This window comes from Rhinatrema bivittatum, chromosome 5 (genome assembly GCF_901001135.1).
Source record: "Rhinatrema bivittatum chromosome 5, aRhiBiv1.1, whole genome shotgun sequence".
Classification (NCBI taxonomy): Eukaryota; Metazoa; Chordata; class Amphibia; order Gymnophiona; family Rhinatrematidae; genus Rhinatrema; species Rhinatrema bivittatum.
In genome coordinates, this window is record NC_042619.1 from 170,475,229 (window position 1) to 170,502,701 (window position 27,473).

Here is a 27,473-nt window from a genome sequence, read left to right on the forward strand (position 1 = left end):
GATAACATGAGACCAAAGCGAAGTCCATTTCAAGAGTAATAATAGTGATTAATGCATCAAACAACCTTCCAGGGATGATGGTAGCTACAAAATTTGCATCAAACTTCAACAAAGCATGTGACTGATATAACAATTCTTAGCAGTGGGTGAAGGTCAAGTAGAGTCTGCCGTTTTGGAGTAGATAGGTAGATTGAGCAGATTAAATAAGACGTGGAGGTTATTTGCCATTGTATTCTGTTTTAGAGAAACTTGGTCCACAGAGGCTTCATGACATAGTATTGGATGTGTGCGTAATGTCAGTTGGAGGTAAAAACTTTGGTAGGTGGATTTTTAAGCATAAGGTACTACAATTTGTGTTTTTGTAGTTGCATATACTTAGTTTATAGCCTGATGCTTAACAATGTAGCTGAGTGTCATTAAACTTTCAGAGAAGTGTAAAAGGGAAGATGGGAATTACAGGAAAATAAAGATATTAAACTCCAAGAAAGCATATTTTAGCAGATTTAGGGAGCTAGTGGAAAGATCTCTTAGGAAGTGATCCAGAGGGAGGCATGACTACAGGAGAGCTGATTGTTCCTTTGATAGAATACTAAGCGCACAAAACAGAACTATTCTAATGCATAAGATAGGACATATGATGAGAGACCAGAATAACTAAAAAGGTATGCAACAAAAAGTGAAAAATAGTTTGGTCTTGTAGGGACAAAATTAGGAAGACTAAGGTACAAAACTAGATGTGCTTAAAAGATTTATAGCAGTGTAAGAAAACAATATAAACTCATATCAGAAATAAGAAAGACCAAAGAAAATGTACGCCCTTTAAGTGAATGAGGTAGGAAAACAATGTTGCTAAGAAGACTGGTGCATTTTGATACCTTTTATATTTCAATCTTTACAAAACAAAAAAGATCCTTGGTAACTGTTTTGTTTGGTAACTAAAACACCTTCAGCTCCAGGGAGATTGCAGAGGTTAAATTGTATTAGAAAAGGGAAAGAGCAAGTCTTAGTAGATAAATGTTTTGAAATTAGTAGGCCCTGAGAGCATTTACTCTAGTGTACGTAAAGAATTGCCTCAAGTTATTGCATACCTTTAGTAATTATCTTCAAGAACTTGTAAAAGAGAAGTGAGATCCAAGAAGAGTGGAAATGGGAAATCATGGTACCTATATTTAAAGAAAAAGAAAAAAGTATGTATGTAGAAAATGTGGGAATTCAGAGCATATAGTTTGACTTAAGTGTCCAAAGAGACAAATTTCTCCTTCTAGAGAAGAATTTAAGGGCTCTAGACTGGTTTTGGGTTTTTTTCTGGCTGTAGATATTGAAAAAATCTCTTATTGTTTTAAACTTGCTTGCCTATATTTTGTGCTGCTAATCTCAACTTGTTTTTCATGCCTATACTCTAATTGAGACTTAATAATTAAAGTTTGCTTAAAGATTTGACAGTCTCATGCTGTTTCCTTAGTTTTTCTGCTGTACTTTTGAATAACTCTACAACCCCCACTTATTCAAAGGAAATCCTTGTTTGGTGGTTTTTTGTACGGTAGCTATATACAGGGACAACTATTTTTTAGTTGTCCCTCTTACTAGCTCCGTATATTACTCTTTATTATTCAACCTTTATATCCATTCTTCTTTTCTTTTTTCTTTTTTACTTTTACATCTATTGTCACTTCTCCCTGGCTGCTTATCCGACCCAACTATTAATTCTTTCTCTCATATACTTATCTAGGCTGCCGCCCTCATTGCTTCTTGTGAGTTCGGATTCGCCTGCCCGACATTGGCCATGTTTCGGCAAAGCGTGCCTGCTTCAGGGACTATGGGAGAGCAATCTACTGTGTCCGGTCCGGGTTCACAGTGTGAAAACGTTTCTTGAATGTTCTCTCTTATACTGTATGCTTAAAGTTGTCCCTGTATATAGCTACCGTACAAAAAACCACCAAACAAGGATTTCCTTTGAATAAGTGGGGGATGTAGAATAATTCTGTAAAGGAAAAGAGGTTAGTTGGTGAATAGCGAGTACTTTTGAATAACAGCATTGGGTTAGCATTCAAATAAGTTTGTTTGGATCTTGGCACTTAAAATCTCTCCACTCTAGCCCAAATCTTGATTTTCTTATATAGGCCTCCTAAATTGAAGTCGTGAGCTAGGAGTTTTGAAATTCTTTTATCATAGTACAGGTATCCCATATTAAACCAAATGAACACACTGTAATAGTGTAATAACTATAGTGCCTTAAAGGAGAATTTATAGCCTGGCCATGTGCATGTTTGTGCCAAATTCTAAGTGTGCACATGCTTGTGCACGTGAATCCCGCTTCTACCGCGTAAATCGAGGGATTTTAAAAGGGGCATGTGCCGAAGCCATTCTCCGTTTTATCAGTTCATGTCCAGTTTCCCAGTTAAGGGAGAGATCCTACAAACCTCTTCCCCCGGTTTGATAGTCTTCACCCCCCCTAGTTAGCCCTGACCCTTAAAACCCAACAGATCTGCCTAGTTTTCTTTACATTTTAATTTACTTGGCATCTACATGGCATAAAGTGAAAACTCATTTATTTACTCAAGCTTTTCATCTGCAATAATTTTCATAATTCCATGCACTGTATTTAACTATTTGTTTTAAAATTTGTTTGTGTTTCTGTTTTTAAATTATGTATGTGCTTTGACCACTTGTAAACCGCCTAGACGGATATATATTTATCCATTGTGCGGTATATAAAAACTTAAATAAATAAATCTATAGCAGAAATAGTTATGTGGCAGGGAAGCTCGGTGTGTCCTGAGTTGTATAAGTATTTACGTGCACATATCGGATTCATGCCCTGCCCACGCCCCGCCCCTTTTTGAAAACTTTCGAGATATCTGGATGCTTTTTAAAATGCTATCAGCATGCGCGAGCCAGACTTATTTGCACATCCCCTGATTGATGTGCGTGTCAGACTTTTAAAATTCACCTCATATTGTATAAGCTAATTTTAGGGTGTAACGCCTTTGAAAATAACTCAATCTTAAAGCAGATCATCTAGAGGCTTTAAAGCTTGCCCCATCCATCTATCTGCAGCTCTTTACAATGAAAAAGGAGTTGACTCAATTTAATGCAGAATTAGCTCCCATCTCCCACAGAGGATTAGAAAACACAGGAATAAATGGGTTATAGTAGGCTTTGACACACAAACACCCCTACCCCCAAATTATACCTATACAAAATGCCTTTACATTTGAAAATGATGATGCTCCAGAAATTGGTATTTGAAATGAAACAAGACACCAAGTGCATTTACATCTCAAAGTACTGTTGAAGGACATCAAAACAGAAAACTGCTTCTGGGTGACTCTCTGGTCAAAGGCACTAACTTGGGAGCCTATCTCACAGGATCATCAGCTAGCAGAAATACAAACCAAATTATTAGGGAGATAGAGAAGAAAATAAGGCATCTAAAGCTGATTATATAATCTAGTGACCTTGGGGACCAATGACCTAGCTAGAATAGTGTCTCTGTAGTACAGATAGATGTCCATAATCTGGGAGAGAAGCTTTGGCACATGGTAAATACTATAACCTTTTCAGAGTTATTACCTATTCATGAAGGGAAAGGAGAAGTTATGCTATATAGATGACGTTGTAACGTGGCTTAAAACCCAGCTCAGAGAGAGGGTTTTAGATATTATAGAATTGTATGCCAAAGTTTAGGCATGCCTGGTCAAATTGTATGTTTCAATGAGTCTCTCTAAGTAAACAGAAACTGACACAACCTCTACATGGCATAAAGTGATTAGCTCAGACATGTTCTTAGGTCTCCTTGCATATGCTCTCCACACATTTTTTTCAGTAATTTTCCTGTTACTCTGGTTAAGTGGAACCTAGGTCGAGACCGCTTACCTTGAGTCCGGGAAGCACAGGAACTGAAGATCCCCCTCTCAGGAACCAAGAAGAGACAATCCCGAGGATGCGGCCTGTAGAGTAATCCAGCCGGGCAGTCCAGGTCAGGGCAGGCAGCAGACAGAGGAACCAAGGCAAACAAATCCAGTAGGCAGGCAGCAGGCAGAGTAATCCAATAAGACAGTCCAGGTCAGGGCAGGCAGCAAACAGATGAACCAAGGCAAACAAATCCAATAGGCAGGCAGCAGGCAGAGTAATCCAATAAGACAGTCCAAGTCAGGAGCTGAAGCAACATGCACGGTAAGCAACAAAAACACTCCCCAAACGCACTGTGGCCAAAGCGACGAGCCCAGGAAGAAGCTCTCCTTAAATGTCAATCCCTTCCCGCGCAAACTGGAGCCGGTCGGCGTCTGACGTCAGGGGGCGTGTTCAGGGCGCGATTCGCGCGAGACTTTGCCTCCGGTGTCAGGGATGATTTCCTGACGTCCTCGGAGGACGCCGGGCCCGTGCGGGGCGAAGGCGCGCTGCTGGCGTCGCGGGAACAAGGGTGCCGGATGCGGAATCACGCTGACATCGGGGGGAAGTTCTGTCGGTACTGGAAATGGTAACATTTCCTACAGGTTTTCAATATTATTTGTCTGTGGACTGAATTCAAACTTTTTTTCTGTAAGTACTTCATGGTTAATGTTGAGGTATGTTTCAGATCATTGTTATGCTGAAATATCCAACTTCTTTTCAGCTTCAGTTTCTTTACTGACTATGGGACATTAGTTTCTAGGATATGTTCCAAAAGGTATCAAACTTATCAAGATTCTTATTTATTTATTTATTTATTTTAAATACTTTAGATGATAGGACTATATAATGGGACTGTAGAAAAGATTTTTTTTCTGACAACTCTCCCATATAGAAACTTATTGTGTAATTCTGTACTGAGGACCTTTCGACAAGTACTCCAATGAAAGCTAAACTTTTCAGCATGTCATTTGCAGTGTTGTGTGGTTTCTGTTTGGCAGATCTGACCAGTTTTGAGGCAGTACTATCAGATTTTTTCTTGTCAACAGTTCCATCAGATTTTTCTTGGACAACAATTCCATGTTGAGACCCTTTTGGGCAGTTCTTGTCTTTACCAGCAGAGGACCTCACTGAGCCTTTGTTGTGTCTGCTTAATCCTTCTAGCTCTATGTTCCACACTTCTTACTAGTGGCCATCTTGTTCCTGTTTTAACCTAGATTCCAGTATCAAGGCCAGTGCTTGGTCCTAGACTTGCTCTTACTTTGGTCCTAGACTTGGTCATGTGTTTGGTCTTCATGGTTCTAATTTTCATGTTCCTGTTTTCTCCTAGGATAAGCAGGATGGTAGTCCTCACACATGGGTGACATCAGATAGAGCCCAGCATGAAAAACTTGTGTCAAAGTTTCTGGAACTTTGACTAGGCACACTGAGCATGCTCAGCATGCCCTATACCATGCATTCACGCGATGACCCTCTTCGGTCTTTTTTCCACGGAGCTTTTGCCTCGTAGTTAAGTGACCTTTTGGCTTTTTCCTAAGAAAATTGCCTTTAGAGAACTTTCACTGGTTAATTTAGTTTTTTTTTACATTTCCCTCTTGGTTGCTCCCTTAAGCTCCTTAGTCAGGTTTTTTGGTGTTTTCAGTAAGTTTATTTTCGCTTCTGTTCCCCCCGGGGCAGTGGTTTTTCAGTGCCTGCCGACTGACTGCCCACCATCACTGCTGTCTTCCCTTCTTTTAATTTGGCATGTCCTCATCTAGTTTTCCTCAATGCTCCCAGTGCCTGAGGACCATGCCTATCACGGACCCTCATGAGGGCATCGCATGACGTCCGGGGTTGCCGCATGTGCGCCCAGATGACCTCTAAATGACGTCGCACTCAAGTCGATAAGATGGAGAAACACTTTGAATCGAGAAAGTCCGAGGCATTGGCAGTATCTGCACCAATGGACTTTGGGGCCGCACCGATGGACACCACAACATCGGCATGGCTGTCTGTTCCATCAATGCTGCTGGCAGATGGGGCACCCATCTCTATACAGCCTATAGTTCGTTTCATGAGGGGCCTGCTTCAGTTGATCAGCCAATAAAGCCCTTCTAACCATCCCTTCAGTCAGAACAGCCAGATTGACCCAAGTTAGGGAGCGAGCCCTATCCCTAGTTGGACCAATTTTGTGGAACACAATGCCCCTGGAAACTAGATTACAGGGAGATTTAAAACTCTTCCAAAAAAAGTTTAAAAACCTGGCTTTTCAAAAAAGCTTTTTACAGTGAAAACGGAGAATAAGAAATATGAACTTTCAAGCAATGGAACATCAACACCCAGCATAGAGTCACACAACTGCGTACTTGCATATTTTATTATTTTCCCTCATACGTTAATTCTAATGATAAAGACAGTTTAAAGTACTTTCTCACAGGACAAGCAGGATGGTTGTCCTCACAAATGGGTGACATCGAGGATGGAGCCCACCACGGGTGACATCGAGGATGGAGCCCACCACGGAAAACTTCTGTCAAAGTTTAAACAGAACTTTGACTGGCCCCTACTGGGCATGCCCAGCAAGGCACTGACCCTGCAGCCAGCAGGGGTCTCCCTTCAGTCTTCTTTTTTCCGCGCAGCAGTTGCCACGCGGTGAAAGGAGCTCTCTTACCACGTTCCTGACAGGAATTCGGTATTTTTCTATCCGAAGAAAATTTGCCCCTCAGGGGTCTCCCTTCGACAAATTTTTGTCACTTTCGCGGAAACCGGTAAGTTTTTTCCCTTTTTTAATCGGCGGCCGTCGATTTTGGCCCTTGAGGCCTGTGGGAACTTACTGAGCCCGCGCCTAAATTTGGCCTTAAGCCATGGCGACGGGGTTCCGTCGATGTCCGGATTGTACCCGGACTATGTCCATCACTGACCCCCATAGGGTTTGTGTTTTATGTTTGGGTAGTGAGCATGATGTCCTGACTTGCACCAAATGTGCCTTAATGACACCTAAGGGTCGCAAGGCCAGGATGGAGAAGATGGGGCTCCTCTTCCATGCACCCACCCCAACGCCATCGATAGCATCGACGTCATCGGAACCGGCACCGTCGAAGTTGCACCACCATCGCCAACCCGCCGGTGACCGTCCACCATCGATGACTTCTCGGCCGTCGACTCCTGTCCCCTCCCCGGATGACCGAGGAGATCGGAAGGATAAGCATCGCCATCGACGGCACAAGTCTCGGCCCGTCGAGGATCCGCAACCATCGACCTCTGAACAGGCCGAGCCACCGAAGAAAAAGCCTCGGTCGGACCTGGCACCGTCCACGTCTCGTTCGCAGGCACCGAGGAAACCCTCACCCTCCCGGGGTGCGGGGGCCGTGATCCCACCGGTTACGGTGGTCCCTCCGGCCCTGCCTCAGCCTCCCTCTCCCGTCGAGCCGGGTATGCTTACCCCTGGTCTCCGGGCAGAACTGGACCGGCTGGTCCAGGAGGCCATCGAGAATGCGATGCGAAGATTCCAGCCTCCACCGGCACCGCCTCCGGCACCGATTCCGGCACCGCCTCAGGCACCGACCTCAGCACCGACTCTGCCACCGAGGATGGAACCGACCACCGAGCCTATAGTGGAAGCGTTGGCACCGATACTAAATCGTATGGAGGCACTTATGCGCGCCCTTCCATCGGTGATTTCATTAGCACCGACTACACCATCATGTCCGGAAGGACATTCATCGACAGGAGAAACACCGTTCCGGATTCCTCCGTCCGGTGTCGTTCCATCGGTGCCTTCACATACCTTTCCACCGATTTATCCTTCAGCTCCATCGATTCCAAGATCGGCACCGATTCCATCGGTGGCCCCGAAGCCCTCGATGCCGTTCACTGTTCCGCTTGCAGCACCGGTTCCATCGATGCCTTTGGATCCTCTACCAGGTCCTTCAGGACAGCAAACCTTACATGATCCTTATGATACCTGGGGTGATGATTCATCTTCAGATACAGATTTACCATCCCCACCATCTCCTACAGAGAGTAGAAAACGATCTCCTCCTGAAGATCTCTCCTTTATAAATTTTGTAAAGGAGATGTCAGAAGTTGTGCCTTTTCAGCTGCAATCTGAGACCGATGACAGGCACCAAATGATGGAGCTGCTCCAATTTCTGGATGCCCCCAAGATCATCGCTTCCATCCCCATTCACCAAGTATTTCTGGATCTTTTAAAGAAAAACTGGGAATCACCTTCATCTGTGTCACCAGTCAATAAAAAAGCTGACTCAACCTACCTCGTTCAGTCAGCACCAGGATTTCAGAAGTCTCAACTGGATCATCGCTCTGTTGTAGTTGAGTCTGCGCAAAAGAAAGCCAAGCGTTTAAAGCCACACTCTTCCACTCCCCCTATCAAGGACAACCAATTTCTTGATAGTGTGGGAAGGAAAGTGTATCATGGGGCTATGTTGATATCTCGTATAGCTTCATACCAACTTTATATGACTCAGTACAACAGAGCTATCCTTAAACAAATGCAGGACTACGCTGACACCTTACCGGACCAATACCAGCCACAGCTTCAAGCCCTCCTTCACAAAGGATTTGAAGCTGGGAAGCACGAGATCCGAACGGCCTACGATATCTTCGATGCTTCCACGAAAGTCTCAGCTACTGCCATCTCAGCCAGACGTTGGGCTTGGTTAAAATCATCCAACCTTCGCCCAGAGGTTCAGGATCGTCTAGCCGATTTACCCTGCTTAGGGGATAATCTGTTCGGAGAACAGATTCAACAAATTGTGGCGGAATTGAAGGATCACCACGAGACGTTGAAACAACTTTCGTCTGTTCCATCTGAGGTATCCTCCAAACCACCACCTAAGAAGGACTCCAAAAAGTCATTCTTTCGGCCACGTCGTTATTACCCTCCGTCGACTAGGCCTCGTCCGGCTCGATCCTCCACCAGACCTCAGCCACGCCAACCTCGGAAACAAAGACCTGCTGTAGCCCCACCCCCCGGGCCTGCGGCAGGCCTTTGACTTCCCGACTCGGAGCACATGCCATATCCCACTCCCCCACATCCCTGTAGGGGGTCGTCTGTGCCACTTTCTACAGCATTGGATACAGATTACCTCAGACCAGTGGGTGCTGGCGATTATCGCACAGGGTTACCACCTCAATTTCATAACTCTTCCGGCAGACTCCCCGCCGCTTCAAGCGTGGAGTCTATCCAGCCATTTGGCTCAATTACAACAGGAAGTTTCTCTTCTTCTGCAATCAAATGCTATAGAACTCGTTCCTCCCTCTCAACGAGGCAAGGGATTCTATTCCAGATACTTCCTAATTCCAAAGAAATCAGGAGGGCTACGTCCAATTTTAGACCTTCGAGCCCTCAACAAGTACCTTCAAAAAGAAAAATTCAAGATGGTAACCCTGGGCACGTTACTCCCTCTGCTGCAGAAAGGGGATTGGCTATGCTCCCTCGACCTCAAGGAAGCTTATACCCATATTGCGATAACACAATCCCATCGCAAATATCTGCGGTTTCTCGTAGGCCGCGACCATTATCAATACCGAGTACTGCCTTTCGGTCTGGCATCTGCTCCACGGGTCTTCACCAAATGCCTCGTAGTTGTAGCAGCATTCCTCAGGAAGGAAGGTGTCCACGTATACCCCTATCTGGACGACTGGCTGATCAGGGCCTCCACCCCTCAGATTGCCCGGTCCTCCCTACAATTGACAATCAACACACTCCTTTCCTTAGGGTTTCTTGTCAATTACGAGAAATCTTGCTTCGTCCCATCTCAAACCTTATCTTTCATTGGGGCAGACTTGGACACCTTACAGGCAAAGGCCTACCTTCCGCTACAACGGGTCCAAACTCTCATGTCCCTAGCTCACCAGCTCCAGTCTCAAGACACTGCCACAGCTCGCCAATTCCTAGTTCTCCTAGGACACATGGCATCCTCGGTTCAAGTCACTCCCATGACCAGACTAGCCATGAGGGTAACACAATGGACTCTACGACAACAATGGATTCAAGCTTTTCAGCCTCTGTCCTCCATAATCACAGTCACACAAGCGCTGCGCCTATCCTTAACTTGGTGGACGACTCAGGTCAACCTCCTTCAGGGCTTACCCTTTCTTCCACCGGATCCGCAAGTTATCCTAACCACCGACGCTTCCCACATCGGTTGGGGGGCCCATGTGGACAATTTTCAAACCCAAGGGTTATGGTCCAACGAGGAAGCCGAACACCAGATCAATTTCCTGGAACTTCGAGCAATCCGCTATGCGCTCCGCACTTTCAAAGATCATCTCTTTCATCAGATAATCTTAATCCAGACGGACAACCAAGTGGCCATGTGGTACATAAACAAGCAGGGAGGCACAGGCTCCTTCCTTCTGTGTCAGGAAGCTGCGCAGATCTGGGCGGAAGCCCTCTCCCACTCTATGTACCTCAGGGCCACTTACCTGCCGGGAGTAGACAATGTATTGGCAGACCGGCTGAGCCGTGTCTTCCGACCGCACGAGTGGTCACTCGATCCTCTGATAGCGACCTCTCTGTTTCACAAGTGGGGTTCTCCCCGCATAGACCTCTTTGCGTCCCCTCAGAACCACAAAGTGGACGATTACTGCTCTCTCATTCGGAGCCAGAACTCTCGGCCGAGGGATGCATTCTCCCTCAAGTGGACAACCGGTCTGCTCTACGCATTCCCCCCACTTCCTCTTGTGTCAAAGACTCTCGTGAAGCTACGCCAGGACGGAGGAACCATGATCCTGATAGCACCTTACTGGCCACGCCAAGTATGGTTTCCAATACTCCAGGATCTCTCCATCCGCAGGCACATTCCTCTGGGAAAGGACCCGCATCTGCTCACTCAAAACGACGGATGCCTCCTCCATCCCAACCTCCAAGCCTTGTCCCTGACGGCATGGATGTTGAAAGGTTAGTCCTTCAGCCTTTCAACCTTTCAGATTCCGTTTCTCGAGTCCTGATAGCTTCACGAAAGCCTTCCACAAGAAAGTCTTACTCATACAAATGGAAAAGGTACACATCATGGTGCACTTCTCAGTCCCTTGATCCCCTTTCCTGTCCAATTTCCAAATTCTTGGACTATTTATGGCATCTCTCTGAATCAGGTCTTAAAACCTCTTCCATTAGGATGCATGTCAGTGCGGTAGCCGCCTTCCATAAAGGTGTACAGGGTGTCCCTATTTCAGTACAACCCCTAGTAACACGTTTTCTTAAAGGCTTGCTCCATCTGAAGCCACCCTTACGGCCTCCGGCCCCATCCTGGGACCTTAATCTGGTTCTTGGTCGTCTAATGAAACCTCCTTTCGAACCTCTGCACTCCTGTGAGTTAAAGTATCTCACATGGAAAGTGTTATTCCTTTTGGCTATCACTTCAGCTCGCAGGGTTAGTGAATTACAGGCCCTAGTTACCTATCCGCCTTACACTAAACTCCTGCAGGACCGGGCGGTACTCCGCACTCACCCTAAATTTTTACCTAAGGTAGTTTCTGAGTTTCATATCAATCAATCCATCATACTACCTATCTTTTTTCCCAGGCCCCACTCCAACTCTGGAGAACAGACCCTGCATACCCTAGACTGTAAACGAGCTCTAGCCTTTTACCTAGACCGTACAGTTTCTCACAGGAAGAGCACTCAATTATTCGTCTCTTTCCATCCTAACAAGTTAGGACAACCTGTGGGTAAGCAGGCTCTTTCCTCCTGGTTGGCGGACTGCATTTCTTTCTGCTATGAGCAGGCTGGCATTCCTTTCCAAGACCGTGTCAAAGCACACTCTGTGAGGGCCATGGCTACGTCAGTGGCACACCTTCGATCGGTGCCGCTTCCTGACATCTGCAGGGCTGCAACCTGGAGTTCTCTCCATACCTTTGCAGCCCACTATTGTTTGGACAAAGCTGGAAGACAGGACTCCATCTTCGGCCAATCTGTCTTGCGTAACCTTTTTCCAACCTGATGTACCAACACCCTTCCACCTTCCCGGTAGGGTGCGGATGCCCTTTCCCAAATTCCACCCCACTTGTACTGCCTGTTGCACGTCGTTGGGTGCATTTGGTGCAAGTCAGGACATCCTCAGCTCGGTACTCACCCATTTGTGAGGACAACCATCCTGCTTGTCCTGTGAGAAAGCAAATGTTGCTTACCTGATGTAACAGGTGTTCTCACAGGACAGCAGGATGTTAGTCCTCACGAAACCCGCCCGCCACCCCGCGGTGTTGGGTTCGTTTTGTTTTTACTTTCTAGGCACTGCCTGTAGCTTTGAAAATCAGACTGAAGGGAGACCCCTGCTGGCTGCAGGGTCAGTGCCTTGCTGGGCATGCCCAGTAGGGGCCAGTCAAAGTTCTGTTTAAACTTTGACAGAAGTTTTCCGTGGTGGGCTCCATCCTCGATGTCACCCGTGGTGGGCTCCATCCTCGATGTCACCCATTTGTGAGGACTAACATCCTGCTGTCCTGTGAGAACACCTGTTACATCAGGTAAGCAACATTTGCTATACCTATATGAGTACCCTATTAATCAGACATATGGATAAGATCCATGTCACCTTGCATATAGATTATATTATTGAAATATGTAACCGATAACTATCCTGGCACTGTGTAAGATAGCATATCCCCAGCGGATCATTAAAGATATGTGCCTCTCTGTAAACCGTTGTGATGGTGCACGACCGAACGACGGTATAGAAAAGATTTTAATTAAATAAATTGAAGCTTCCCACTGTGTCTTAGGACCTCAGTGTTGTGCTAGCTCAGCTGATGAAAGTTTCTTTTTAGCCACTGCTCTCCTGTGACCTGAAGTACCTGACCTGGAAGGTCATATTTTTGGTGGCAGTCACCTCGGTGTGCAAGGTCAGCAAGCTCCAGGCCTTAGTGACTTATCCACCTTACACTAAGTATTTTCCTAACAGGGTGGTCTTGCATACGCATCCTAAATTCCTGCCTAAGGTGGTGATGGATTTCCATTTTAACCAGTCAACATTCTTTCCCAGGCCCCATTCGCATCAAGGTGAACGAGCATTGCACAGTTTGGACTGCAGCAGAGCCTTAGCCTTCTATCTGGAACGGACAGAAGCCCATAGACAGTCCACCCAACTTTTTATTTCTTTTGATAGGAATAGGTTGTGAGTTGCCGTTGCCAAACAGACACTATCCAGTTGGCTAGCAGACTGCATCTCCTGTTATGCCCAGGTGGGATTGCCTCTTGGGAGACATGTCAAGGCTCATTCTTTCAGAGCCATGACAATGTTGGTGGCCCACTTGCGAGCAGTTCTCGTGGAAGAGATCTGCAAGGCTATGACGTGGAGTTCTCTCCACACATTCACATCCCATTACTGTCTGGATAAGGATGGCCAACGTGACAGTAGGTTCAGCCAGTCTGTCCTCCGGAGTCTCACGAAATCCGTCCGCCACACACTGCGGAGTTGGGTTTCTCCTTACATTTTTTTATTTATTATAATTCTGTTATAAGTCTGAAGAGGGACTCCACGTGGATGCGTGGTATAGGGCATGCTGGACATGCTCAGTGTGCCTAGTCAAAGATCCAGAAACTTTGAAATTTTTCCGTTCTGGGCTCCATCTGATGATGTCACCCATGTGTGAGGACTAAGATCCTGCTGTCCTAGAACACCTGTTACAAGTAAGCAACTCTGCTTACTCCTAGTTTCTTTCATGCCTCTAATGTTTCTGTTTAGTGCTTGTTTTGTATATTCAGTCGTCCTGCTGGGTCCTCCCTGCTTCTGAAGGCACCTTCATGTCTCCAAGTTTGCATTTTACATTGTCTTAGTGTGTGCCTTGTGTTACCTGTTGTTCCTGTCGTTCCTGTTCAAGCTCTGCTGGGCCATCAATACCAGAGGGCTCAATCCAAAATTAAAATATCCTGTCCTCATTTAAGTTAAAATCTTCCAGTTTTGCCCTGTCCCCGTGCACTGTTCGCTCTTGGCATTGAGATCACTCCTCCAGCAGACTTTGCCATCACATACTTTCATTTTTTAATAGTATTTCTAGCACTCAAAATTGCTCTGGAAGCATTTGAAGATTTTGTTTGTAGCCTAACGAGTCAACCAGCATTTGGGCCTCCTTAACATCTTTTTGAAGAAAAGAGTAATGCATCAATTGGAAGGGTGTACAAACTTTTGCACATGACATGACTTTTTTTTGCAATCTGTTAAAATCAACAAATAGTAATTTTACATTAAAAATTGTAGAAAATCGTTTAATTTTGTACCATATGAAGGTTGTGTCATCTTCTGTTATCTTAAATATTCATTGAAACACATAATTTGATTAGGGGTGCCTAAACTTTTGTTTTCATCTGTAGGGATCTGTACTGGGACCCTTACTTTTCAATATATTTATATTTATAAATGATCTGAAAAGAAATACGATGAGTGAGGTAATCAAATTTGCAGATGATACAAAATTGTTCAGAGTAGTTAAATCACAAGTAGATTGTGATAAATTGCAGGAAGACCTTGTGAGGCTGGAAAATTGGACATCTAAATGGCAGATGAAATTTAATGTGGACAAGTGCAAGGTGATGCATATAGGGAAAAATAACCCATGCTATAGTTACACAATGCTAGGTTCCATATTAGGAGCTACCACCCAAGAAAGAGATCTAGGCGTCATAGTGGATAACACATTAAAATCATCGGTTCAGTGTGCTGTGGCAGTCAAAAAAGCAAACTGAATGTTGGGAATTATTAGAAAGGGAATGGTGAATAAAATGGAAAATGTCATAATGCCTCTGTATCGCTTCATGGTGAGACTGCACCTTGAATATTGTGTACAATTCTGGTCGCCGCATCTCAAAAAAGGATATAATTGCGATGGAGAAGGTACAGAGAAGGGCTACCAAAATGATAAAGGGAATGGAACAGCTCCCCTATGAGGAAAGACTAAAGAGGTTAGGACTTTTCAGCTTGGAGAAGAGACGGCTGAGGGGGGGATATGATAGAGGTGTTTAAAATCATGAGAGGTCTAGAACGGGTAGATGTGAATCGTTTCTTTACTCTTTCGGATAGTAGAAAGATTAGGGGGCACTCCATGAAGTTAGCATGGGGCACATTTAAAACTAATCGGAGAAAGTTCTTTTTCACTCAGTGCACAACTAAACTCTGGAATTTGTTGCCAGAGGATGTGGTTAGTGCAGTTAGTATAGCTGTGTTTAAAAAAGGATTGGATAAGTTCTTGGAGGAGAAGTCCATTACCTGCTATTAATTAAGTTGACTTAGATAATAACCACCGCTATTACTAGCAACGGTAACATGGAATAGTCTTAGTGTTTGGGTACTTGCCAGGTTCTTATGGCCTGGATTGGCCACTGTTGGAAACAGGATGCTGGGCTTGATGGACCCTTGGTCTGACCCAGTATGGCATGTTCTTATGATCTGGGGCCATATATGTAACAACAAAAAGCTATATGATGAAGATGACTTCTGTCTTTCTCTGGCAGGAAGAAGGATCCATGCAAAAGACAGATCATATGTTCACAGATATTTATACTAGAGGATGGGGATGGCAGATAGAAACCTAATGGATTTGGGATGTCACCTCCAACAAAAATATGAAGACCTTAAGGAAAATAAAAGAAAAAAGCTCAGTAGTCCACTTTTCAGCAAAAGGGTTAAAGAAAGAGACCAAGGAGAAACATGCAAAACTATGAGTGCAAATATTCATTGTCTAGACCAGCGATTCTCAACCAGTGTATCGCGACACACCAGGGTGTTGCGAAGCACCGACAGGTGTGTTTCACACCGCCAGGTCTCCCGCTATTCTTCTCTCCCTTTCCTCTACCTAGCGGGATGCAGACAGTTCTTCCACAAACACTGTTGCCATTCTTGCCTGTGCTATCAGCACATTCAAGCCTGGAGGGGAACAGCAGCATTGTTCATGGAAACCAGTGCCAGCCACAGCATCATGGCTTTTTCTTCTTCCTGCCCCTGTGGCCCGGAAGAGGAATTGATGTTCACCGGGGTGCACTGGAAGAAGAAAGGACCATGCTGCTGCTGCCGAGATCAACTGCCCCAAGGCTCCTTCCACCTCCCGCGATTGCAGGAGCGCTTCCTTCTTTCTGAGGCAGGCCTTCACACTGCAGACCTGGGGCAGCTGATTGCTGGATTTCCCCGACAGCCGTGAAGCAGGAAATCCCCATGGCTGCTTTCTTTGCTCTGCACTGTGATGATCACGGCACAGGAAAATTCCTGAATACTATTTCTTAGCACTGCGGGGCTGGGAAAAATCATTCCTACTATTCCCAGTCTGTCATGACTCTGCTTTAATAACAGCCCACTGGCTGTCCTTCTCAGTTGCCCAGTACAGATCAGGATGCCTCGTGCTGCAGCTGCCATATTTGATTGGGGGGGGGGGGGGGGGTTTGGTAAGTGAGCCAGCATGTGTGTGTGTGTGAATGCGTGTGATTGAGACTGTGCGTAATAAGAGAAAAGATAATGTGTGAGAGAGACTGATCAGGGAGGTGTCTGGTGTGTGTGTGTATGAAAGAAAGAGAGATTGGTCAGGGAGGTGATTGGTGTGCGGATGTTTGGGAGAGTAAAATTGATCAGGGAGATAACTGGGAAGTGAGCGACAGAAATTGTGAGTGTGTGTGAGAGACAGAGAAGACTGGTTGTGGGCCCTAAGGAAATGGACTGTGAGCAAGGGCGATTCTATAATGAAGCAGGGTGAGGTGACCACTTCAGGTGGCAGAATTTTGAGGCAGCAAAAAATGCCCCTCTCAAAACACCCTTGTGGCATCTGCCTCACACTGCTGCCCCTGCCCTTGCTGTGGCTGCCGATTGCCTCACACTCAATCCTCCTGGGGCAGATTGGACTATCAGGGCTTCTGGCATGCCCTGGCGGGCTGGTGACTCCAATCATGTGATAGGCGTTGGTCGCTCTGGCCACATGCCTACTGAGTCGCAGTGACCAACAGCAGTCCTGTGACATTTTTTGGAGAGTGGGAGCCTCCCCTGAGGCCCTCCGCTTAGTGTTTCCTTTGTATTTTCCCCACAGCAGCAGTCGTGGTTCCATTAGTCTGTTCGCTGCATTTTTTTCCTACCCCCATCATCACCGTGGCAGCAGGAAACACTATCACCGCCTCCATTCTTGCCTGCCCCACTTCTGTTTTTGCCAGCGGGAGGCAGTTGGCACACTTCCTGCCGCTGCCTCACTGCTGGCTGAATGCCTGCCTCCCAGCTCTGAAAGCTTTCCTCTGCAGCAGGCTCCTTTCATCCTCAAGCCATAGCAAATATATGCATTTGTACGATATATATTTATATATATATATATGGTACTTGGGTGGGGACTGGTTGCTAAATGTATATAGTATATATAGTCAAATACTATGAAGCAACTACCTCTCCTAAGTTAAACACAAAACGAGGATTCTACTCACTCATAAGTGAGTAGAATCTCCTCTCTCCTCGTTTTATAGTATATATAGCAAATATATATATGTCTACATTTGTGAGATATATATATATATATATATATATATATATATATATATATAGTACAAATGCAAACAGAGAGAAAAAAAATTTTAACAACCAGTTCCCACCCAATACAAGTACCGTATATTATTCCAGGACAAGCAGGATGCTAGCCCTCCCATATATGGGTGACGTCACTGACGGAGCCCTATTGTGGGAAAAATTTGTCAAAGTTTCTAGAAACTTTTGACTGGTCCTGTGAGGCCACTGAGCATGCCATGATATTCTCTGCCACAGGGGTCTCTCTTCAGTCTTTGTTTTCCTCGCTGCTGTAGGCATCACAGAGTAGGAGCTGTTGCGAGTCTCTCTCACAACAATTTCTGACTAAAAAGTCATATTTTTCAATAATATTTTCTCCCATCAGGATCTCTCGGGGTTTCCACCGGCTGGTGAGTACCTCTGTCTCGTTTTTACTCTTTGAGTAAAACAAAACATTTTTCTCTCATGAATTCCCTCATTTTGTCATCGGCCGTCAATCAAAAATGGCTACGGGCTTCAAAAAATGCCCTGTATGTAACCGGACAATGTCCATCACCGACCCACACCTCGAGAGTGTGATGTGTCTCGGTCAGAATCACGACGTCAACACCTGCCCAAAATGTGCAGAGATGACGGTGAAGGGACGGAAGGGTCGTCAAGAGAAAATGGAACATTTGTTCCATCTCCAGCTTCAGCCATCTCCCTTGACGTCGTCAAAATCACCTCTGGTTGGAGTTCCCAAACGTATCTTGATTAAAAAACATCGTCCGGAAGGATCAGGGGATCAGCCGTCTCCAGTGTCGTCGACGGCATCGATGAAATCAATCAGCGAACACAAAGCATCGTCATCGACACAGACGTCCATCAACGTCGGAATCATCTCTTCCCCCGGAGGAATCGAGCGCAAAGCGGCCATGGAGCCAGGAAACGCTGGTTTCTTCAACGCCTGGGCCTGTTCAAAAGGATACGTCGATTCCTGAACCTCCACAGGGCTCTGTGGAGGATCTGACAGCACAGCCTCCGTCACCGCGTACAACTGCTCTGACTTCATCAGTTGTAACGCCGGAATTGACTGATCTTATCAGGCAAGCGGTTATCCGGGCTTTTAAGAAACAGCAAGTAACTCCGGTGCTCCAGCCAATGCCCGTGCCTTCAGCATCGATGCCGGTAACCTTACCGATGCCGGTGGTCACACCGATGCTGGTGACAATACCGATGCCTGTGCCAGGATCGAAGTCTGTTCCTGCACCGAGGATGATTACTACATCGACAACGATTTATGCGCATATACCGACGGGTTCATTGATGCCAACCCCATTGACGTCTTCGACACCATTACTTGCACTTCCATCGATACCAACATAGATGCCAACCTCCCTGCCATTGATGCAGCCGTCATCTGGGGATCTAGAACGACATGATTTGCCATTTTTCTAAAATCTCTTGAAAAAATATCAAGAAGTTATCGATGCCCTTCCACCAAAACCATCAGAGGACACTTCTCCAAGAATACCCTCTGATCCGCAACCAGGACCTTCGGGCCTTCATCAACAACCAAGATCTTCCCCTCTCTCTCCATATAGGGATGATCCAGATGACGCTTGGGATGATCAACATACTAATACATCCTCTGAAGAATTCATGTCGGAGCCTTCACCCCCAGATCAAAGAAAACAATCTCCACCAGAGGATTTGTCTTTTACCACCTTCATTCAAGAGATGGCAGACACCATACCCTTTACCCTGGTTGCGGAAGAAGATACCAGGCAGCAGACATTGGAGGTACTTCAATTTGTCGACCCTCCAAAGCAGGTATTGGCTATACCAATACACGAGGTTCTTCTGGATCTTCAACATCGAATCTGGGAGCACCCATGCTCTGTCTCTGCTGTTAATAAACGAGTAGATACCACATATCTGGTGCAGGCCGCTCCTGGGTATCAAAATCGCAGCTTCCACACTATTCGGTAGTAGTAGAATCTGCTCAAAAGAAGTCAAAACGAATTCGTCCACACTCTTCAACCCCCCCAGGTAAAGATCAGAGATATCTAGACTCCCTGGGAAGGAAGGTATATCAAGGGGCTATCCTGAATACCAGAATTTCCTCTTATCAACTCTACATGACACAATATCAGAGGAATCTGTGGAAACAGATGGAGTTCATCACATCTTTACCACAGCAATCCCAGGAAGCAGCACAGACAATTATACATAAAGGTCTGGAGGCTGGGAAGTATGAAGTAAGGGCAGCTTACGATAGCTTCGAGACAGCTTCCAGAACAGCAGCTGTTGGAATTAGTGCTAGGCGTTGGGCATGGCTTAAGGCCTCTGGCCTGAGGTCCAAGACAAACTTGTTGATTTGCCATGTGTTGGGGGCAACCTATTCGGTTCCAAGGTCCAAGATGTCGTGGCACAACTAAAGGAACATTCTGAGACCGTACGCCAACTATCACAAGTTCCACAGGAACCCTCTGCACAGCCATCTCGTCGTCCTGCCAGACGCGAACCCAGACACCCATACTACCAGCAACGACGTTACTACCCTCCAGCATCGAGGGGCAGATCCACTAGGCCGCAACAACGTTCCCAAGCCAGATAACCAAGGACTGCTCGCCCTCAGCCTCCGCCACAGACAGGACCTGCTGCTGGCTTTTGAAGCGCAGACCAGGGAACAAATCCATCTCCTCAACCCTCGAGCACATCTACCAGTAGGAGGCCAAATATCCTATTTTTACAACCATTGGATAAAAATAACAGACCAGTGGGTACTTTCCATAGTAGCTCGAGGTTACAAACTCAATTTCCTCTCAATTCCACCAGAATCTCCACCGAGGTCATATCTGCAGAACGAATCTCACATAATTCCTCTACAAGCAGAATTATCCACCCTCCTAAGAGCCAGAGCTATACAACTGGTGCCCCGGACTCAGCAGGGCAGAGGATTCTACTCTCGTTATTTTCTCATTCCAAAGAAAACCGGAGGCCTACGTCCCATCCTAGATCTCAGAAATCTCAACAAATTTCTGAAGAAAGAAAAGTTCAGGATGGTTTCTCTAGGCACCATGCTTCCACTTCTTCAAACAGGAGATTGGCTTTGTTCTCTGGATCTTCAAGACGCTTACGCTCACGTTCCAATATTCCCTCCTCACTGCAAATATCTACGCTTCATGGTTGGTCATCAACATTTCCAATACAGAGTTCTGCCATTTGGACTTGCCTCTGCTCCCAGAGTATTCACAAAATGTCTGGCAGTAATTGCAGGTCACTTGCACAAGGAAAGTGTCCATGTATTTCCATATTTAGACGACTGGCTCATCAGAAGTCAATCTCAACAAGGAGCTCTCACTTCTCTCAGTCGAACAATTTCTTTACTTCACTCCATGGGTTTTCTCATCAACTATCAAAAATCCCATCTCATTCCGTCTCACCTAATTCAATTCATAGGTGCAGACTTGAACACTATCCTATCAAAAGCCTTTCTACCCAAGGATCGGGCAAACACACTTTCCCTCTGGGCAAGCTCCATTTACTCACAGAAACAAGCGACAGCTTATCAGTTTCTAATCTTACTAGGCCACATGGCCTCCATGGTTCGTCACTGCTATGGAAAGATTAGCCATGAGAGTAACTCAATGGACTCTAAGATCACAATGGATCCAAGCCATTCAACCACTACATTCTCCAATCCAACTCACCCACCAGCTACGTTCATCTCTACTATGGTGGGCGAACAAGGACAACTTGCGCAAGGGCCTACCCTTCCAGCAACCAGTCCCACAGATAACTTTAACTACAGATGCATCCACCTTGGGTTGGGGAGCTCACATAGACAATCTCCAGACCCAGGGTACTTGGACAAAGCTCGAAGCAACTTTTCAAATACATTTTCTGGAACTTCGAGCTCTACGTTATACGCTGCATGCATTCAAGGACTGCCTTTCACACAAGACTATTCTAAGCCAAATGGACAACACAGTAGCCATTTGGTACATCAACAAACAGGGAGGTACGGGCTCATATCTCCTTTGTCAAGAAGATGCACAAATTTGGGACTGGGCCCTAACACACACAATGTTTCTCCGGGCCACTTATCTGGCAGGCATTCAAAATGTGCTAGCGGATCGACTCAGTCATCAATTCCAACCACACGAATGGTCCCTGGATCTCTCAGTAGCGACAAGGATCTTTCAGCGTTGGGGTCAACCAACAATAGACCTCTTTGTGTCACAGCTGAATCTCAAAATGGACAGATTCTGTTCCCTACACAAACAGAAAAACAGCCAGCCAAGGACGCCTTTGCTCGCCCTTGAAACTCAGGCCTACTATACGCATATCCTCCAATACCACTCATAATCAAAACTCTAGTGAAGCTACAACAAGTCAAGGGGTCCATGATACTCATAGCCCCGTATTGGCCTCGACAAGTATGGTTTCCCACACTTCTAGACCTCTCAGTCAGGGAGTATATCCCACTCTCATAACTCAGGATCAGGGTCGGTTGCATCATCCCAACCTTCAATCCCTATCCCTGACAGCATGAATGTTGAAAGCTTGATCTTACATTAGTTGAAAGATTGAGTGGTTGTATCTCAAGTGCTTATAGCTTCACGTAAACCTTCCACACGAAAGAACTATTCCTCCAAATGGAAAAGGTTTACTTTGTGGTGCAGGCAAAAGAGTATAGATCCTTTCACCTGCCCCACTACGTCTCTATTAGACTACTTATATCATCTTTCAGAGTCTGGTCTCCAGACTTCATCTGTACAAGTACACTTAAGTGCAATCTCCGCTTACCATAACAAGATGGGAGATGCACCAGTATCCATACAACCTCTTGTCAGTAGATTTATGAGAGGTTTAACTCAACTTAAACCACCAGTTCGGCCTCCTGTCACAGAATGGGACCTGAATCTGGTCTTAACAAGACTCATGCGTTCTCCTTTCGAACCCATGAATTCCTGTGATCTCAAATTTCTCACATGGAAGACTATCTTCCTCATAGCCATTACATCGGCTAGAAGGGTTAGTGAGTTACAAGCACTTGTCACCTACTCACCCTACACAAAGTTCTTACATGACAGAGTGGTTCTCCATACACATCCAAAATTCCTTCCCAAAATAGTTACGGAATTCCACTTGAACCAATCCATAGTTTTACCCACATTCTTTCCAAAGCCTCATTCTCACCAAGGAGAACGGGCTTTACATACCTTGGACTGTAAACGTGAGCTAGCATTTTACTTAGACCGCACTGCAGTCCACAGGAAATCCACTCAACCCTTTGTATCTTATGATCCAAACAAACCGGGAAAAGCAGTGGGTAAACATACTCTTTCCAACTGGTTAGCAGATTGCATACAGTTTTGCTATGAAAAAGCAGGCCTTCCTCTCCAAGGGCGAGTAAAGGCACATTCAGTAAGGGCGATATCAACCTCAGTAGCACACTATCGTTCAGTGCCAATCCTTGACATATGTAAAGCATCAACATGGAGTTCTCTTCACACATTTGCAGCTCATTACTGTTTGGACAATGAAGGACGACAAGATTCAGCCTATGGACAATCTGTCTTAAAGAACTTGTTTCCAGTTTAATCCCAACTCCTTCCATATCCAACCTGCTGTGATCTTCGGCTGCCTCATTTCACCAACAGTACTTCACTATTGCTTCACTACAAAATGACTCAGCCTCTAGCTTGCTAATCATCCATATGTGAGGACTAGTATCCTGCTTGTCCTGGGATAAAGCAAAATTGCTTACCTTGTAATAGGTGTTATCCCAGGACAGCAGGATGTAGTCCTCACAAAACCCACCCGCCACCCCGCGGAGTTGGGTCTCATACCTTTTATTATTTTATTTTTGCTAAAGCTTATTGCTACATACGAGACTGAAGAGAGACCCCTGTGGCAGAGAATATCATCGCATGCTGGGCATGCTCAGTGGCCTCACAGGGCCAGTCAAAAGTTTCTAGAAACTTTGACAAAGTTTTCCCGCAATAGGGCTCCGTCAGTGACGTCACCCATATGTGAGGACTACATCCTGCTGTCCTGGGATAACACCTATTACAAGGTAAGCAATTTTGCTTTATCACTATTGCAGGAACCCCAAAAATATTTTTATATCTTTTATTTTTGTATTTATCAAAGTATTTAAACAATCCAAAAACACTTATCACACCTTAAAATGTACATAAAAATTTTATACAAAATTTAAATTTAATGTCCAGTTACAAACAAATAGAAAAATCCCTGTAGATTAATATTCAAATTTTACATAATCTTCTGTTCACAACATTGAAGTAACATAACTTTCCAAAAAGCCGCATTTTCATGTTATGGGGACTGCATACAACCTGTGAGATGCTGGTTGGCCACTCCTGGTTTTCAGTAAATTCTACATATACATTTTTTTCCATTTTAAGTCTTTAATAAACTGCACTTATTTAGATTTTCTGAACTTGCCTGTTATTTTGGTTTGGAGCTTACATCATGTTGATGGCCAGTGCTCTCACATACTGTTTTCTTTACTGATTCTTTTAACAGGCATCTGCTATGCTTATATATAGTTTATATATGCTTATATATAGCTTATATATGCTTATATATAGTGAGCATAAGTTTACATACCCCTGACAGAATTTAGTTTAAACAAACCATAGCAATAAAGGAAATAATAAAATGGTCTTGTTCAAAAATTAGTATACCCTTCGTTCTTAATATCGTGTATTGCCCAATTTTGCATCAATGATGGCTTGCAGTCTTTTGTGATAGTTGTGAATGAGGCCCTTTGTTTTCTCATGTGGTAAAGCTGCCCATTCCTCTTGGCAAAAAGATTCCAGATCTTGTAAATTCTTTGGTTGTCTAGCATGAACTGCATGTTTGAGTTCTCCCCAAAGTGGCTAAATGATGTTGAGGTCAGGAGACTGATGGCCACTCTAGAACTTTCAATTTTTTCTGCTGCAGCCACTGAAGGGTCAACGTGGCCTTATGTTTTGGATCATTGTCATGTTGGAAAGTTCAAGTGCACCCCATATGCAGCTTCCTGGCTGATGAATGCATATTTTTCTTCAATATTTTCTGATGATATGCTGCATTCATCCTACCATCAATTTTGACTAAATTCCCTGTGCCACTGTAGCTCACACACCCCCAAAACAGCAGAGATCCACCTTCATAGGCCTTATTGACTCCTCTCCAAACATAACGTTTATGGTTGTTACCATAAAGTTCAGTTTTGGTCTTATCCCTCCAAATATTTTGGTCAAGAAGTATTAAGGCTTCTCTAGGTCTGTTTGGCATGTTATAAGTGGGCTGTTCTGTGGCATTGGTGCAACATTGGCTTTTTTTCTGGCAACTCTACCATGCAGCCCATTTTTGTTTGAGTATCTCCTTATTGTGCGTTCTGAAATGCCCATACCACATTGTTTCAGAGAAGCCTGTGTTTTAATAGACGTTGCTTGTGGGTTTTTCTTTGCATCCTGACAAATTTTCCTGGCAGTTGTTTCTGAAATCTTTCTACCTGACCGTGGCTTGGTATTAAAAGAACCCATAATTTTCCACTTCTTGATTAGAGTTTGAACAGTACTTAATGGCATTTTGAAATCTTTTGATGTCCTTTTATATCCTTTACCTGATTTATAAGGTTGAACTACTTTTGCTTGCAGATCCTTTGACAGTTCTTTTGCTTTCCCCATGTTGCAATAATCACCAAACTAGATGCAGTCCAAGGATTTCTCAAGAGCTAGGAAACTCCTTGATTATTTATACACAGACACTAATTACAATCAAACAAGGCACAGGTGTGGATACCTACCCTTCATTGCCATCTCTATGTGCGTGTGTCAACTTGAGTGCATATTATCAGCCCAAACATTCAAGGGTATGCAAATTTTTGAACAGGACCATTTTATTATTTCTTTTATTGCTAAGGTTTTTCTAAACAATTGTGCTATTCTGTGATGCATAATAGTTTAATTTGAAACATATTAAAAATAACAGACATGTTTTGTCTGATCACACATGTTTTCTTAAAATACTACACATCTTACAAATTCTGCCATGGGTATGTAAACATCAGCACGACACACTTCATATGCCCTTAATTTTTTGTGCCCTTGGTTTCCTGTACTTTCATAATGAAGATATATTTTTTACCAGCAGAGAGAATATTATTGCACAAAGTTTGACATACTGTATTTTCAAGAAACTGGTGCAAGTATTAATATGAAAAAATATAAGCATTTCAGATGTGATGCTCTATCTTTATTTAAAAAACAATGCAGTACATCAAACATTTTAAAGCACAGCACTTTGGCTGTATGAGCATTCTGGGCATTATATTCAGTAAGCCATTTAGCAGACAAGGTATCCAGCTAAATTTAGCTGGATAACTTGTCCCATACTGTATATTCATCGGGATAAACATCCCACTAAATATATTTTCCTAAACTTATCTAGCTCCATGTAGCCGAATAACTTAAAAACCTAACTGGCTATATTCATTGGAGTCAATTTGAACATAAAGAGGTGGGCATCAGGATGCTAGCCCACATATGACTTTTCTTTTTTTATTTTTATAGTGCTACTTAACCTGTTATCTTTGAAGATATCCAGTTAAGTAGAGTTATCCAGCTACATGTAGCCGAAAAACTTAAAAACCTAACCAGCTATAGCTGGTTAGGTTCAAAGATAACAGGTTAAGTAGCACTATAAAAATAAAAAAAGAAAAGTCATATGTGGGCTAGCAGCTTGATGCCCACCCCTTTATGTTCAAATTGACTCCAATGGGCCAAGTCGTGCCCGTTCCCCCCACCCCCATGGTAAAATATGTTGAGGGGGGGTCTCATTGCCCTGACCTCCTCCTTCCCTATTTAGTATTTTTGTAATCCCAAACTCCCTGCCAACCCCCCTCCCCTCCTGTACTCTTAATACTTGTTACTCCCCAAACCTCTCCCTGGATCCTAAGAAACCTTGCCAGGAGTGAGGTGACCTCTTACCTGCTCCCGGCACTTCCAGCACTGTTCTGCTATGACAAGGGCTGTAAGCCCAAGTAAAATTTGACACACCCCCCCCCCCCCCCCCTTCTTAAAAAAATTTGCTGAATGGGGTGGGCGGCACATCTTGGCCTGTTGGGGCCAATATAAACATAATGGGGGAGGGGGGGGGCGCGGGAAGTGGACCGCTGGCCCACAATTGATTTTTCTTTTTTCCTTTCTACAGTGATATTTAACAGGTTATCTTTTAAGATATCCAATTAAGTAAAGAGTTATCCAGCTAAATAAGCCCGGATAATTGTAGGCCTGATCTGAAGCAAGTCTAAAGTTATCCGGCTAACTTAGCCGGATATAGTTCAAAATTGACTGAGTTAGCTGGATAACTAAACCCCTCCCAGAAACACCCTGGGAATACCTTTTTTAATAGGCTAAATTATAGCCGGATAATGACTTATCCCACTAAAATTTACCTGCATAAATGGCTCAGTATGGCAAAAATAGCCATTTAGATGGATAACGTGTGTGTTATCTGTCTAAATGGCTTTGGAATATTGACCTCTCTATGAATTAGTGGTTAGGGAATGGAAATCTAGGTGAGTCATGCCAAGGACCTTTAAAGACAAAACATTGTACTACCCAATTGTTTTTATACACTAAAATCTAGAATAACTGATGTAAATTAATAATCCTGAATGAAAATCAAAATATGTAAAAGGTTCTGGAGTGTAGTATTGTCAAGAAAAAAAAATCTGCCTGTTACTGGGAGGAAGTTTGAATTAGTCAGATATATTTTAGTGCTTACCACATTCTTTTCTTTTTCTGCAGAAATCTGAGAGAAGCAAGGGATAATGCTGTTGCTGAAAAAGAACGAGCTGTTTTGGCTGAAAAAGATGCTTTGGGAAAATATGATCAACTCTTGGAACAGTAAGCATCTTTAAAACAAAAATACACTCTTAGAGCTATACAGACAGCAGAACTTGGCCCTGCATGATAGAATCTAATTTATGAATCACATTTATAATACAGAATTCTTTTTTTTTTTCCTGTGTCTGATCCTTTTCCAAACATGCTGATAGGAGCATTCCATTTTTCTACCAGATCAGAGTCTTGTGACCATACTTAATCTGCAGAT

The 27,473-nt window shown here is 44.4% G+C and overlaps 1 protein-coding gene across 4 annotated transcripts in view; it reads left to right on the top strand.

The window, feature by feature from the left end:
• Positions 1–27,473, top strand: part of PIBF1 (progesterone immunomodulatory binding factor 1) — a 391,620-nt gene that overhangs the window by 148,617 nt on the left and 215,530 nt on the right. For all 4 annotated transcript variants that reach the window (XM_029603019.1, XM_029603020.1, XM_029603018.1 and 1 more), the window contains exon 10: positions 27,167–27,265. In XM_029603019.1, the coding sequence (XP_029458879.1) occupies positions 27,167–27,265 (99 nt within the window). The remainder of the gene's footprint in view (positions 1–27,166; positions 27,266–27,473) is intronic.